Raw genomic sequence first — 14,675 nt, forward strand, 5'->3', positions numbered from 1 at the left:
AGGATATATTCGCCCAAGTTCGTCACCTTAGGGATCACCAGTACTTCTAGTGGAGAAGAAGGATGGATCGTTAAGGATAGTTGTTGATTATCATGGATTGAATGAAGTAACAATCAAGAACAAGTACCCACTGCCGATGAGAAATGATTTGTTTGATCAGTTGCAAGGAGCTAAGGTGTTTTCCAAGATCGATCTGCGATTAGGTTACCACCAGTTGAAGATTCGAGAGCAGGATATACCTAAGACAGCTTTTACCACAAGGTACGGGCTATATGAGTATACCGTTATGTCATTTGGCTTGACTAACACACCTGCTTATTTTATGAACATGATGAACAAGGTGTTTATGGAGTTTTTTGATAAGTTTGTCGTAGTGTTCATAGATGATATTCTGGTCTACTCGAAAAATGAAGAGGAGCATAAGGAGCACTTGCGTTTGGTACTTGGGAAGCTCAGAGAACATCAGCTATACACCAAGTTTAGCAAGTGTGAGTTTTGGTTAAAGGAAGTTGGATTCCTTGTACATGTTATATCTGGAGAAGGAATAGCAGTAGACCCCAACAAAGTCATCACTGTGACAAATTGGGAGGCACCCACATCCATTGGGGAGATCCGGAGTTTTCTTGGACTCGCAGGATACTACCGGAGGTTCATTGAAAATTTCTCGAAGATTGCAAAGCCTATGACGGAGTTGTTAAAGAAGGACACCAAATCCAAATGGACTGAGGAATGTGAGGCCAGTTTTCAGGAATTGAAGAAACGTTTGGTTACATCACCAGTGTTGATTCTGCCAGATCAATGCAAGGATTATGAAGTGTATTGCGACACCTCTTGTCGAGGACTTGGAGCAGTGCTTATGCAGGAAGGAAGAGTTGTTTCATATGCCTCAGGGCATCTTAAAACCCATGAGTTAAATTATGCTACGCATGATTTGGAGTTAGCAGCCGTAGTGCATGCGTTGAAGACTTGGAGACATTTTCTCATCGGAAACCATTGTGAGGTATACACAGATCACAAGAGTTTGAAGTATATCTTCACACAGAAGGAGTTGAATCTCAGGCAGAGGAGGTGGTTGGAACTCATTAAGGATTATGACATGAAGTTGCACTATCATCCCGGAAAGTCTAACGTAGTAGCCGATGCGTTGAGCCACAAGAGTCATGTCAATACACTCATGACTGGAGAGTTACCCAAGGAGTTAGAAGAAGACCTTCGTGAGCTATGTTTGGAGATAGTTCCGAGAGGTTATGTAGCAGCTTTGGAGATTCAGTCTACCTTGATGGATAAGATCAGAGAAGCACAAAAGATGGACAAGGAGATCGCCGAGATAAAGGAAAGGATGAGCAAAGGAAAGGCTAAAGGATTTCTTGAGGATGAGCACGATACCTTATGGTTTGAGGACCGCGTATATGTACCAAATGATCAGGAGACCAGGAAGCTGATTTTGCAGGAGGCCCATGACTCACCATATTCGATTCACCCAGGAAATACCAAGATGTACCTGGATCTGAAAGATAGATTCTGGTAGACCGGAATGAAGAAGGATATTGCGGAGTATGTAGCAGTTTGTGATGTATGTCAGAGAGTGAAGGCAGAGCATCAGAAGCCAGCAAGATTGTTGCAACCATTGCCGATACCCGAATGGAAGTGGGATAAGCTAGGCATGGATTTTATCACGGGATTACCCAGGACTCGTTCAAGCTATGACTCGATATGGGTTGTAGTTGATCTCTTGACCAAAGTAGCTCATTTCATCCCAGTGAAGACCACTTACACCAGTGCTAAGTTGGAAAAGATATACATGACCAGGATCGTATTTTTGCACGGAGTTCCGAGAACAATTGTGTCAGATAGAGGAACCCAGTTTACCTCAAAGTTTTGGAATCAGTTGCATGAAACTTTGGGAACCAGGCTAGAGTTCAGTACAGCTTTTCACCCACAGACAGATGGACAGACTGAAAGAGTCAATCAGATTTTGGAGGACATGCTGAGAGCTTGTGCACTAGATTATGGATCTAGTTGGGATGACAACTTGCCCTACGCAGAGTTCTCATACAACGACAGTTACCAAGCCAGTTTGAAGATGGCCCCTTTCGAAGCATTGTACGGAAGGAGGTGCAGAACACCGTTGTTATAGGATGAAGTTGGAGACCGACAGTTGTTTAGACCAGATTTGATTAAAGAATCAGAAGAGAAAGTTAAGCTGATTCGTGATGGACTCAAGGTAGCCCAGTCCAGGCAGAAGAGCTATGCGGATTCTAAACGCAAGGAGACAGCTTACGAAGTTGGAGACAGAGTGTATCTTCGGGTATCACCACTCCGAGGAGTTAAGCGCTTTGTAGTTAAGGGAAAGTTAGCACCACGATTTGTGGGACCATACAAAGTTTTGGAACGTATGGGAGAAGTTGCTTACAAGTTGAAATTGCCCGAAGGATTGACAGGAGTTCACGATGTGTTCCACGTTTCCTAGTTGAAGAAGTGCCACGCGGAGATGGCCGATATTCCTCTGCGAGATACAGTGCCACTGGAAGCGATACAGTTGGGTAGCGACTTGACTTATGAGGAGAAGCCTGTCAAGATTCTCGAGTTTGCTAGCCGAGTTACACGCGGCAAAGTTATCAAGTTCTGTAAAGTTCAGTGGAGCCACCATACCGAGGATGAAGCCACCTGGGAACGAGAAGAAGACCTACGCAAGGACCATCCACATCTTTTTCTAGCCAACCCGAATCTCGAGGGCGAGATTCATCTTAAGGGGGGTAGGTTTGTAACATCCCAAATTTTCAATTTGGAATGTTATGCACTAGATCATCATTGCATATCATATTTTATTGCATTTTGGCGTGATCCTAGAAACTCTACGCAACTCAAGGACCTACGGAGAGAGTTGGGGATTTCATTATTTTCATATTCGAGTTTTCTCGAATTTTGAAAAGAGGATCGTTTGATTTTAATTATTTTCTCTTCTAAAATTTATTTTATAAAAATAAAAGAGAGAGGATAAAATGACTTCCTAAAAATAGAGAAATATCGAATATTTAATATTAAAATCAAATAAGATTTTTATTCGGAGTTTTATCGTTATTTTATTTGAATTAGGAAAAATGCGTTTTTCAAAATTGCATTTTAGGCCCAAATAAATGTTCACCTTGTCTGGCTTATTTTTAGAGGATAGGGAAAATTTATTTCGGAATTTTTGGAGTCCGCTTAGTATTTCTTTTACTTCTTTTTCTGCACATCGGAATTATTTAAAAAAAAGTCAAACCGACTTGGGCCGCCGTGGGCAACCCGGACTCCGCCCCGCCCAGCCTTTATAAGCCGCCACCCGACCGCAGCCCACCCCAGCCCGCGCCACCGAAACCCTAACCTCCTTGAGCCCGCTGCCGCCGTTGCCGCCGCGCCGCCGCGCCGTTCCGCCGCCGCCGCAGCGCCGCCGCGCCGGAGTTCGCCGGAGTTGCCGCGTATTTTTTTTCGTTCGGTTTTTTAGGTAAACCCTAGATTTGTTTTTTATTAGATCTGGTTCGGTTTATTTTCCGTTTAGTTATTTAGCGAACGCCCGTTTTTACGTTCGTTTTAACAAACGGTTTTCACCGTTTAGACGCAGACAGCGAACGTTCGTTCATTAGCCTGTTTGTCAGCTTTTCTTTTTCTCGGATTTTCCGCGATTATTTTCGATCGCGATTTCTGATCCGATTTTCGTTTTAGTATAACTTTTCGCGCGTTTATCGGAATCAGGCGATTCAAGCGCCTAGAGTTTCGTCTCGAAACCCTCTTTCCGTTTAATCAACTTAAACAAGTTTTTGCTACTGTAAAATTTGACTTTAGTCCAGATTAGTAAACGAAGCTTGTTTCTTTCGTAGTTTGAGTTTCGTTGCGCCGTTTGATTTGATTCTTTTTGCAAACCGGAGTTCTTAAGTTGAACTTTCTGGTTAGACTTCTTATTTGAGTTTTACCCGTGCCTTTACTTGATTGCTTATTGAATGCTTGTTTGATTGCGATAGAGTACCCGGAGTGTGAAGCGTGCTACATCGAGTCTCTAGGTTTCACGGATCATCAGTAAGGCAAGTAACACTTTGATCATACCTCTTTACTACCCAGTTTTATTGCATTAGATCAACCCTAAAACAATTGCATGGTTAGGATCTGAATAAATTGTGGGTTGGAAAGTAGATGAGGTAGTACCTATTCACCTGTTTCATTATCAAACCCTGGGAGTTACTTCTACGTTATGCTTATGTTGCCATGCTATGCTCGTAGACGTGGATTGGGTTTGAGTGTATTCCATGACAGATTGTGAGATTGTTTACTTAATGGTTCAACTTAAGGTGGCAACTTTAATACACATTTGGTTGGATTGAGGCACCTGGGGAACCCAGTGATTGCCTGTATTTTTGGAAATCCCGGGGTACCGTGTGATTTTCCTATGGACCGCCACCCAGGCTCAAAGGGATCATAAGATTATTCATGCTGGAAACTTCCGTGTGCAGCCACATGCCATTATGGGCTCTAGCATAGTTGATTAAGTCATGTGAACTCTTACAGTGGTAGACTAGCAGATGTAGGGGATGTAGGTATACCGGTCTACCCATCGTAAGGTGCTAACGCTTCTGAAAGATTGTGTCTCGGTCATCCGTTTCTCAAACACCTTGTATGCGAGAAATCCAACGGATGAGATCGAGTCTTGTGGGGGAAAGTGCACAAACCTCTGCAGAGTGTACAAACTAATCATGGTTAGCCGTGTCCCCTGTTATGGACATCTTGAGTATCTAGTTCTTGAATTATCATGTGGATCTGATCACTCTAAATTAATTTTGTTGGGTTATTAATTACCTTATAATTGGGATTGAGATGGGGTTTACCATTCTCAATGTTTTCAACCAACTTTGTAGCTAAATAAAATATATTCCTTTGCGGTAGGGAAAAATTGGCTTTTCACAAAACCTATTAACCATACAGCCTCCACCAGCCATATATGCATGTAGTGTTTGCTTTACATTGTTCATTATTCTCTTGTGTTACAGTTGCCAGCATATTCCATGTGCTGACCCGTTTCGGGCTGCAACATATCATGTTGCAGATTTTCCAGACGACGAGTAAGGAGCCTTAGGTCGTGGTCTTTCACTCAGTGATGCCGTTGAAGTTGATGGACTCACTTTATCTTCCAAGCCTTCCGCTGTTATCGTATTACATGGCCTTAAGCCATATTCATTGTAATAAGTTCTTTTTTGAGACATTCGATGTAATAAGTGTGTGATTGATACTCTATTATAAATCCTCAAGTCCTGTGCGTGTCAGTATTACCGATCCAGGGATGACACTGATGCACAGAAATCAGACTGTTTGAGGTCTGATCGCTACAGTCGGTGGTCAAAGCCTTGGTCAGTGGACGACCAGGCTAGCAGCACGTGTTTGCCTTCGTGGCGCATTGGAGGTTGACGTGTCACTTTCTTTGCTCTAGTTGTTGACGTGCCTCTTGCCGGCAAAGCTATAATTCCTATTTTTTTTTCTTTACCTATACTATGCTGCAAAGGCTATATCTCGCTTATGGGGAGTCTTCCTTTGGTCTCGTATGTACAGTTGTGGGACAGCCCATTCGTGCTAACAGAAATACAGGGTCAAATGAAATTCGATCTTGAGATCTCCTAGCTACAGTGTTGCACTGCTAGGCACTGGGCCACAATCCGGTTTTGTGTTTAAATAGTAGGCCACGACCTTGTTAAAGTTATAGAGTCGGGTTTCCACTAATTTTCTAGTTTTTCTGGGGTTTTTTCTTGATTTTTCGCCTGGTTTTCTTGGTTTTTTCATCTGTTTTTATAGTTTTTTATTTTATCTGGCTTCCTATGTTTCTTTTTCGTTTTTCTCTAGCTTTTTTCTTTTCTTTCTATTTTCTTCATTTTTCTTCGTCTTTGTTTTCTTTTTTTCTCTTTTGTCATTGGTTTTCTTTTGTTTTCTCTCGGGTTTTCATTGTTATTATATACACTTTATGTATATATACATATATAGTGTTACTATTCATCACCCAGGGTGCAGAATAAATTATTCTTCACACGAGGTAATCTTACGATTGCTTCCTAAATAAATTACGTGTACAATATAAATAGTTACATGCATATGATTAAATATGTAAAATTTGGTATAAAAATAAAAAAAATAGGTTGTAAGACCAGAAAAATCACATTTTATGTACGTTTTACACTATGTTCTTACATTCGTAATTTTATATAACATAAAATATTTTTTAGGATGAGTACATATTTTCTTACGCTCTCTTTTTATGTACGGAATAAGACAAAATTTAAGAAACATAAAAATACGTTGCATTGATGTCAAATTAGAGAGGGGGTGAAGAATAACTATTCCTCACCCAGGGTGACGAATAGTGCGACCCTAATACATGTTTAATTTTTTCAAATACAAGATTAACATTTATTCAATACATGGTCAACATTTTTTAGATACACATTTAACATTTTTCAAAAACTAGATTGAATTTTTTTAATACATGGTCAACATGTTTTCTATACATATTTAACATTTTGTTTTTCAAATGTTTAATAACATCTTTCAAATACAAGTTCACATTTTTTTCAATACATGCTCAATTTTTGCTAGACACATTTAGAAAAATTATGTACAAGTTTAACATTTTTTTAATACATGCTCAACATTTTTATACATATTTAACATTTTTAATTACAACTTTAACATTTTTTAAATTCATGATAAAAAAATTTCTATACACATTTAAAATTATCCAAATGCTTGATTAAAAAATTTCAAATACTTGCTTAACATTATTTTCAAATGCTTAGTTAACATTGTTTTTAAATACATGAGCAACATTTATTCAAAAAATTATGTGAAGTGATTTTTATAATATATATGTTTAGAATATTTCGAAATATATACAAAACTTGAGCAGGAAAGCAAAAAACAAAAATAATGTAAAAAACAGAATCCATCTCAGCAGTACGATCTTCGAAAACAAAATTACATCGTTACCAATTTGGAAGCGCATAGTCTAGCCAAGCACTCTCTTATTAGGTCTGAGGTGTCACGTCTAGTTTGGCCAACCCCACGACCCAATTTGAATCCCACGTCATGTCGGTTTTGATGAATAAAGCTTGGTTTAATCCTAAAAAAAATCTATACAGCTCTGCAAGTGCCGGTTCGTGGAAGTAGCGCTCACTCAGCCACAAAATTAGGCCGGCCCGTGGGCCACTCACTCGGCACTTCCTTCTAAAAGTGTTGTAGACTTGTCAAGGTTGACCAGTCTACAGTTGACCAATCAATCATTGACTTTTGAAAAAAAACATGAATGCGAAAAAATTCACAAGCTTAAAAAAAGTTCATCGAATTTTTAAAAAATATGACAAAAAGTTCATCAAATTTGAAAAAAGTTTATCGAGTTCGAAAAAAATCATTAATTTTGAAAAAAAAATCATAAATTTGGGAAAGAAGATCATAACAATTGAAGAAATGTTCATCAATTTTGAAAAAAGTTCATCAACTTTGAAAAAAGTGCACACATATTTCGAAAAAGTTCGTCGTTTTGAAAAAAAATCATAAAAATTTGTAGGTGTTCATCGATTTAGAAAAAAACACAAATTGTGAAAAGGTTAATCAATTTTGAAAAAAGGATCATTGATTTTGGAAAAAAAAATCAGAAAATACTAAAAAAATCATCAATTTTGGAAAAAGTTCATGAAATTGGAAAAAATCATCAATTTTGAAGAAAATTTCAAAATGTTTATTGATTTTGAAAAAAGGTCACGCATTTGGAAAAATTAGGAAAAAAGGAAAACATAAAACATAAAAGGAAAATGGGAAATATAAAGACACTAACTAAGGAAAGAAACAGAAGGAAATAAAAAAAGAATTGTTTCACAATCGGGTGGGATAGCCTACAGGTTGTGCGTTGCCTTTCAAACGCTGAGGTTTGGTGTTCGAAGCTGGTCGCGTGCATACTTTTTCGGAGTCTACAAACATTAAAATGGGTATGGGCCGACCCAGGTAAGAGCGTCCTCAGCGTCACTTAACAAAATGCACATTAGCGAGCGCCGAAGGCGTCAAATAGGAAATGCCATAAGGTGGCACAGACGCGTCCGTAATATGCAGTGTTGATCTTGTAATCTTCTAAGTCTTGGCCCAATTTGCAGTTTAACATGAGTGCGGTGGCCTTCCATGTAGGGCACAAGTTTGCCCGAAAAAAAGAAGTATCATCGGTACTACCCCGGGCCTGGTTTATAAGTTCCTTTTGCGTTTTGTGTCAAATTTTGATTATAGATTTAACTAACAAAATATTAATGCATGTCACAAAAACTATATTGTTGAATTTGTATTTGAACATAGTTTCCAATTATATTATATTTTGTGACATGCATTAACGTTTTGTTAGTTAAATTTAAGATCAAACTTTGACATAAAATACAAAGGGACGAGTAAACTAAAACCAGGGGGGATGTAGTACATCACACTGACATGCCGCTCATGATGCACATGCAGGCCGCACAACTCCGGTGTCCGGCCGGTGCGAGGACGTGTGGTTGCACAGGGACGGTCACGCAGGCCAGGCTAGCTCGGCGGCAGCTGGTCGAGCGTACATGCAAATGGATGGATGCACGATCAGCGAGCGGACCGAGGAGAGGAGCTGCGGTGCGAAGAAATGGGTCTGGGCATGCATGTGTGGGTGAACAGTGCCGCCATGATGTCGCGATATCGGCGAGCAGATCCGGTAATCATGCAGGCCGGCCAAGGTCTCCTCTTCCGGGGCGGAGCGGACGGCGATTGGCGCGGGGCAAAGCCTGCATCGATCTATCGATCGGCGAGGGGAGGCGAGCGACGGAGCGACTGTGCGTGTGTGTGTCAGGGTGAGGGTGAGGGTGAGTCCGTGAGTGCGCGCGATGGAAGCTGGTGGGTGGGGCGCCAGTGCCGCGCACGGGTAACCGGGACAAAACGCGCGTGCGCGAGGACGCCATGAGAGCCGGCACCACCACCCCGCAGGAAGGCGGGCAGGCAGGGCCCCGCCATTGCACTCTCTGTAGCACTGAACTTTGCACTGCACCGAGAGGAGCAGTTTGTTCACTAAAATATGTGCTTGATCTGGTAGCGGCGATAACCGTGGGCAAATAGGCACGGCAGAAATCGTGGAAGGGGAGGGAGCATGGACAGTGCTGATCACTATTCGTTCTTGAAATATGAACCCATTGTACTAGAGTTGACCTAACATGACTTCTCAGCTAGCATCATCCTAGGAGGTTGCCGGCCACGGGACGAGGGATAAAGAGCATCCTTGCAATTTTTCAGCTAGCTGGTTTTCAATTCGACGTCATTCTGTTCAATCCGCTTAACAGAAAAATCATTCGAGTCTGTTATAGCTCTGTTCTCGTCCACGCCGTCGACCAACCCCCGTCTCGTACCCCGCACCGGCAACCTTGTTCCTGTCAGCGAGAAATGAACCCGAGCCGAACCCAGTCCCTCGGGGGGCTCCGGCCGAAGCGAAAAGACGTGTAGGCCCGCTCTGTCGGCGACAGATAGGCCTATTCTCGCTGCCCCCCTTCTCTTCATTTTCTCATTGCTTCCCCCTTCTGTCCCACCGCTCCCGCCATTCTCCTCCTGCTATCGGCCATCCCGTCGCCATACCGCCGAAGAAGTATTCGGCCCCTCGCCCCGCTGCCGCTGCCGTTTCCATCCGGCCGAAGCAGAGGAAGCCGAGGGCGCCGGTGGCAAGACCACCGGGCGTGTCCAACGCCGAGTGGAGGGTGGAGGTTCAGCGCTGGGGGACTGTCACCACCGACCGGCGGAACAGGCTCATCGCCAAGAAAGCCAGGGACGCGATGGCGGCGGAGCAGGCAGAGACGTCTCACGCGGGGATGATGAATCCGCCCGGCCACTGCCCGCAAACTACGTGGGGGAGCCAACAGAGCGTCGTGTCGCCGGCCAACTTCTCGCTGCCGCCACCGCCCTGGGGGTACGCACCCTGGCTACTCCGACGGCGACGCGCACGGTGGTTTCAACACCAACACCACCTTCCCGCATGGCGCGGCGCCACGTGCCTCTGTCTCCGGCCTGAACCCTGACCAGCGCGCCCCCTCCCCCGCATTCGCCGACATCCATACCCAGTAAACTACTCGCCGCCGGCGTACTGAGCCTCGCCTACGCCACCTCTGCGCCGGGGCGCCCTACTCTTCGCACACGCCTCGGCGCCGCCATAGATCGGCAACCCCGACGCGACCGACGCCAACATGGACGAGATCATCACGAGTGGCTCGGTCGCCGCCGCCTCCTACCCTGGGTTCCACGCGCAGGACAAAACAATGGACACCGTCGTCAACATGGACGAAGAGCTTGACGACGCTGAGGACGGGGAGGAGGAAGAAGAGGCTGAGGAGGAGATGGAGCCGGCGCCGGCGATGAAGGGGAGAAAGAAGAGGCGGGTGGCCAGTGCCAGGCCGGGCGAGCCGCGCGTTAAGTGGACGTCCAAGAAAGACGAGTGCCTTGCCGAAGCATGGAAGACCATCAGCATCGGCCCGATCACCGGCTTGAATCAGAATGTCGACACGTACTGGAGACGGATCAAGTCGGCGCTCGATGAGCGCAAGGTGGTCGACCCCTACTTTGCCACCATTCACATGGAACGCGGCGACAAGGCCATGCTGAACCATTGGGTGATCATCCGGGCGGCCTGCAACAAATGGCATGGGATTGTCGAGAAGACCGTGGCTCGTCCGGAAAGCGGCGCCAACGTCGAGGGTCAGATATGTCCAGCCGCCGGCTCACTTCTTTCGTTGTGTACGTCGTCGACACTTGTTCTTCGGCTGCGAAGATGGTTCAGATGTTCAACATGTATCGCCAGGACAACAACGACCAAGAGTTCAAGTTCCTTCACGTGTTCTCCCAGATCGAGTCGTGCGAGAAGTGGAGGGCGGTCCGGCTCACCCTCGCAAGGCCAAGGAGACGTACAAGCCGGACGCGCCCGCCCCGAGGGCGGCGGATGGGCGCTGTGATGGCAACAAAAGAGCCAAGACGGCGAGGGACGCGGCACTTGCTGCCGAACGGCTTCAATCGTCGATCGAGCAGTGCATCGCCGATGCCAAGAACAACGCCGCAAAGAGGGAGGAGAAATCCGACGCACGGTGGTCGGCGTTGATGACGAAGTAGGACATGAAGCTCAACCTTCTCAGGACCAACGTCGCCGTGAAGAAGAGGAACACTGACCTGGCGTTCTTGATGGCGGTAGACATGTCGATGATGGACGAGCAGGTCAAGGCGTGGTACCTGGTGGAGCGCGGCCTCATCTTGAACCAGATGCCTGGGCCAACACCACGCCGATAACAACGTTGACGCCCAGCCTGAGCGACGAAGCGGTGCCGACGCCGACCGCCAGCCCGAGCACAGAAGCCACACCGACGCCAAGCATGCCTGCATCCACGCCGACCCCGGCCAATCCCACGCCGTTCCTGACCAGTTCCACGCCAGAGGAGCCCATCGTTTGATGCGTTTCTTTGTCTACGCGTCTTTTCTTTTGATCGCCGAACTTTCGTGTTTGTTTGATAGCTGAACTGTAGTATGGTAATCGCCGAACTGTTGCATGATGATCGCTGAACTTGTGGAATTTTTTTGATAACAAGAAAGACAAATTTGAATTTATGGGCGTTTGAGGGCCGAAACCTGAAGGCCCGGCTGGGACAAAAAAAACGACCGGCGCAAACACGAAAACGCATTCGGCCGGGTGTGCTGGGGGCCGAACCGAGTGAAGATGCTCTAATATTTCGTTATGGAATCACTACCAACTTTATGTACACCGCTTAATCCCGTCTGCCCGTCTAGTCTAGAATACAAGGTGTCAACTCAAAAGTAGTCGAAATGGTCCTCATGTTGTTGCTTGTACGGCTCCTGCCGCTCCTTCCTGCTCATCGTCTTCGCCTTGCTCCTTGCCACCGGCACGGGCACCTCCGGCGGTCGGACGGACCTGACGAGCGCCCAGTTCACACCGCGGAAGAACGCGTGCCGCTTCACCTCGCCTGACCCCGTGCAGCTCCCCAGTCGCTTCCCGGGGCACTTCGCCAGGAGCCGGGCCATGAGGTCCTGCGCCCGGAGCAGCTCCTCCCGCTCGCCGCAGCTCGCCGACGACGGGACCCGCGGGAAGGCCACGGGCCGCTTGCCGACGATGTTGGCGAGCGTCTCCTCGTTGGTCGCCCCCTTGAACGGCGTCTGGCCGTACACCATCTCGTACATGAACACTCCCAGCGTCCACCAGTCCACCGCGCTGCCGTGGCCCTGCCCGGAGATCACCTCCGGCGCCAGGTACTCGTGCGTGCCCACGAAAGACCTAGACCGGGCCGCCACAGGCTCCACCACCACCTCTGAAGGGTCAGACTCAGACGTCTGTTCGGGCTCGGAATGCTCGGCGGCGTCGGCGTCCACGGCCGCCGCGCCGGGCATCGGCAGCAGGCGCTTGCGTGTTACACCGTTGAATAGGCATGACAGCACCGGCTGGATCGGCGGGACGCACGACGAGGAGTGACCATTGGTCGAGCTCGGGTTGGCGCCGGCGCCGTCCCCTCTCGGTTGGCGGAGGAGCTTGGGGACGACGTCGTCGCACTTGAGGGAGAGGTCGAAGTCGGAGAGCATGATGTGGCCGTCGGCGCGCACCAGGACGTTCTCCGGCTTGAGGTCCCGGTACACCACCCCCATCATGTGCAGGTACTCCAGCGCCAGCACCGTCTCCGCCGCGTAGAATCTGCCGTTCATTATTCGGCGATCGATCTCTATCAGCTCAGCCAGATAATATGCATGTCGCCATGCATGCATGCGCGCGCAGCTCAAATCATTAGCCCAAGTGGGTTCTTTCTCAAAAGATCTGCTTAGATAGGCATGCACGGCGAGACAAAAAGTGTCTATGAAATACTCTGAAATAAAGCACCAATGCAAATGCATATGCACATTGCACATGGGAAGAAGATTACTACACTACACTAGCTCAAAGTGGTGCCATGCTTTAAAAAAGGAGTGACACGAAGACAAAGCTTGACCCTGAAACTGAGAGAATCTCAGCTTTTCATCCCACGCGTAACCTTCAGGCCATGGGATATTCGGATCAATGTGAATGTGTGGCACAGTGCATGCATGGAAGTTGAACGGTGGGATTGATAATGATATTGATACCTCGCGGAGGCGACGCTGAACCGGCGGCCGGGCTGCCGCTGCCGGGCGACGTGGAGGTCGCCGCCGGGGCAGAACTCCATGACGAGGCAGGCGTAGTGCGACGCCTCGAAGTCGGCGTACAGCGTGGGCAGGAAGGGGTGGTCGAGGGCGCGGAGGATCTCCCGCTCCACCTCCGCGCGCCGGAGCTTCTTGCGGAACGCCAGCGCGTCCTTGTCCACCACCTTCATGGCGTAGTAGAGGTGCCCGGACGACGACGGCCGGTGCGGCGGCTCACGGAGCTCGCACAGGTAGACGTTTCCGAGGTCGCCGCTGCCGAGGCGCCGCACGAGGCGGAAGTGGTCCAGCCCGACGCTGCCGCCGGCGGCGGCTGCGCGGACGCGCGCGATGGCCTCCCACTCGGCATGGTTGGCCTTGTGGGGCTTGCTGTGGCGGCAGGGGGTCTCGCCGCCGCCAGAGACCGAGCTGGAGCTGCCAATGTCGCTGATCCAGCTCCGGCGGGAGCCCAGCGCCGTGAGCGACGACGGACGGCTACTGTCGTAGTCCGATTCATCTCTAACGGCAGCCATGGAAGAAGCTAGCTTGCCTCTGCCTTCCAGCACCAGCTCCCTATGTCTATATAGGCAGGCAAGCAGCGGTGTCTGTCATGTGTGGCCAGTTGAAAATTGATTACAAAATCCACAAAAGCGCTTTCAAGGATTGGAGGGTATCTAAGCCTCCGAGAGTTGATAATACCTTAGGAGTAGCCTTTTCCTTTTCGCTCCACACGGATATATAGATGCATAATTAATATCTAGTGAATTTTTTAGACATGGCAAATAAAATATTTTTCATGGCAAATTATGTTTGACTAGAATGACAAGTTTAGTTGGTGAGCATAATAAATCCGTCTTGGTTTATTTCTTGTTAGAAAATCGACGTGCTTACAAACTAAATTTAACATACTCGCGTCAACATAAATTGCCATGAAAAAAGTTCGTTTTGCGATACCTAAAAATTTGACGTCAGTTTTTAGCATTTCCGTAATTATATGCATCAATCATCCTAAAAAAATGTATGCAACAATCGTCACATCAGTGGATTAAGGATAGCCAGTTGTCTTTGAAAAAAAGGCTAGCCGGTTGGAAACTAAGCTCCCTTGCCACTTTTACATTTCCCCCTCCCACTACGGCGACGCACCCCGCATGCGCCATGGAAGGGTTTCTGCCGCCGCCGCTGGAAGGTGCAACCATGCGAAGCCAGTGTGTAGCTGGCGGTTAGATGCGAAGAGAAAGGAAATAGGTGCAACTTCAAAGCGTCAGGTTTGAGTCTTTTATATGTGTCATAGCACATAATTCTGTGAAAGTGTGCAAGTGCATACTGGCGTCCTTGGATGCAGAACCTCCAAAATCGTTATGTTGAACCATCGTGACAAGGTGAGCTTTGATCTCAAACTGCTCGGCTGCGACATCAGTTAAAGTGGTAGGTGCAAGCACAAAGTCTTCATTAGGAGTTGCAAACTCCCCAAGTTTCTT

The 14,675-nt window shown here is 47.1% G+C and overlaps 1 protein-coding gene and 1 pseudogene across 1 annotated transcript; one reads left to right on the forward strand and one right to left on the reverse strand.

The window, feature by feature from the left end:
- The first annotated feature begins 8,900 nt into the window (after positions 1 to 8,900).
- On the forward strand, positions 8,901 to 11,753 carry LOC119272030 (annotated as a pseudogene).
- On the reverse strand, positions 11,751 to 13,736 carry LOC119267378 (protein kinase PINOID 2-like). The gene is made up of 2 exons (XM_037548759.1): positions 13,165 to 13,736; positions 11,751 to 12,739 (listed from the first exon to the last, which is right to left on the reverse strand). The coding sequence occupies exons 1-2, from the start codon at positions 13,728 to 13,730 to the stop codon at positions 11,848 to 11,850; spliced, it is 1,458 nt and encodes a 485-aa protein (XP_037404656.1). The 5' UTR covers positions 13,731 to 13,736; the 3' UTR covers positions 11,751 to 11,847.
- Between the last annotated feature and the right edge of the window lie 939 nt (positions 13,737 to 14,675).

The sequence above is a fragment of the Triticum dicoccoides genome, chromosome 3A (assembly GCF_002162155.2).
Source record: "Triticum dicoccoides isolate Atlit2015 ecotype Zavitan chromosome 3A, WEW_v2.0, whole genome shotgun sequence".
Lineage (NCBI taxonomy): Eukaryota > Viridiplantae > Streptophyta > Magnoliopsida > Poales > Poaceae > Triticum > Triticum dicoccoides.

What these genes read in the sequence shown, in the direction of transcription:
- LOC119267378 (XM_037548759.1), bottom strand. Translation starts at nt 13,730, where the DNA reads ATGGCTGCCGTTAGAGATGAATCGGACTACGACAGTAGCCGTCCGTCG. An exon ending in TTCAGCGTCGCCTCCGCGAG is followed by an intron (nt 12,740 to 13,164) that starts GTATCAATATCA and finishes AATGAACGGCAG; the next exon opens with ATTCTACGCGGCGGAGACGG.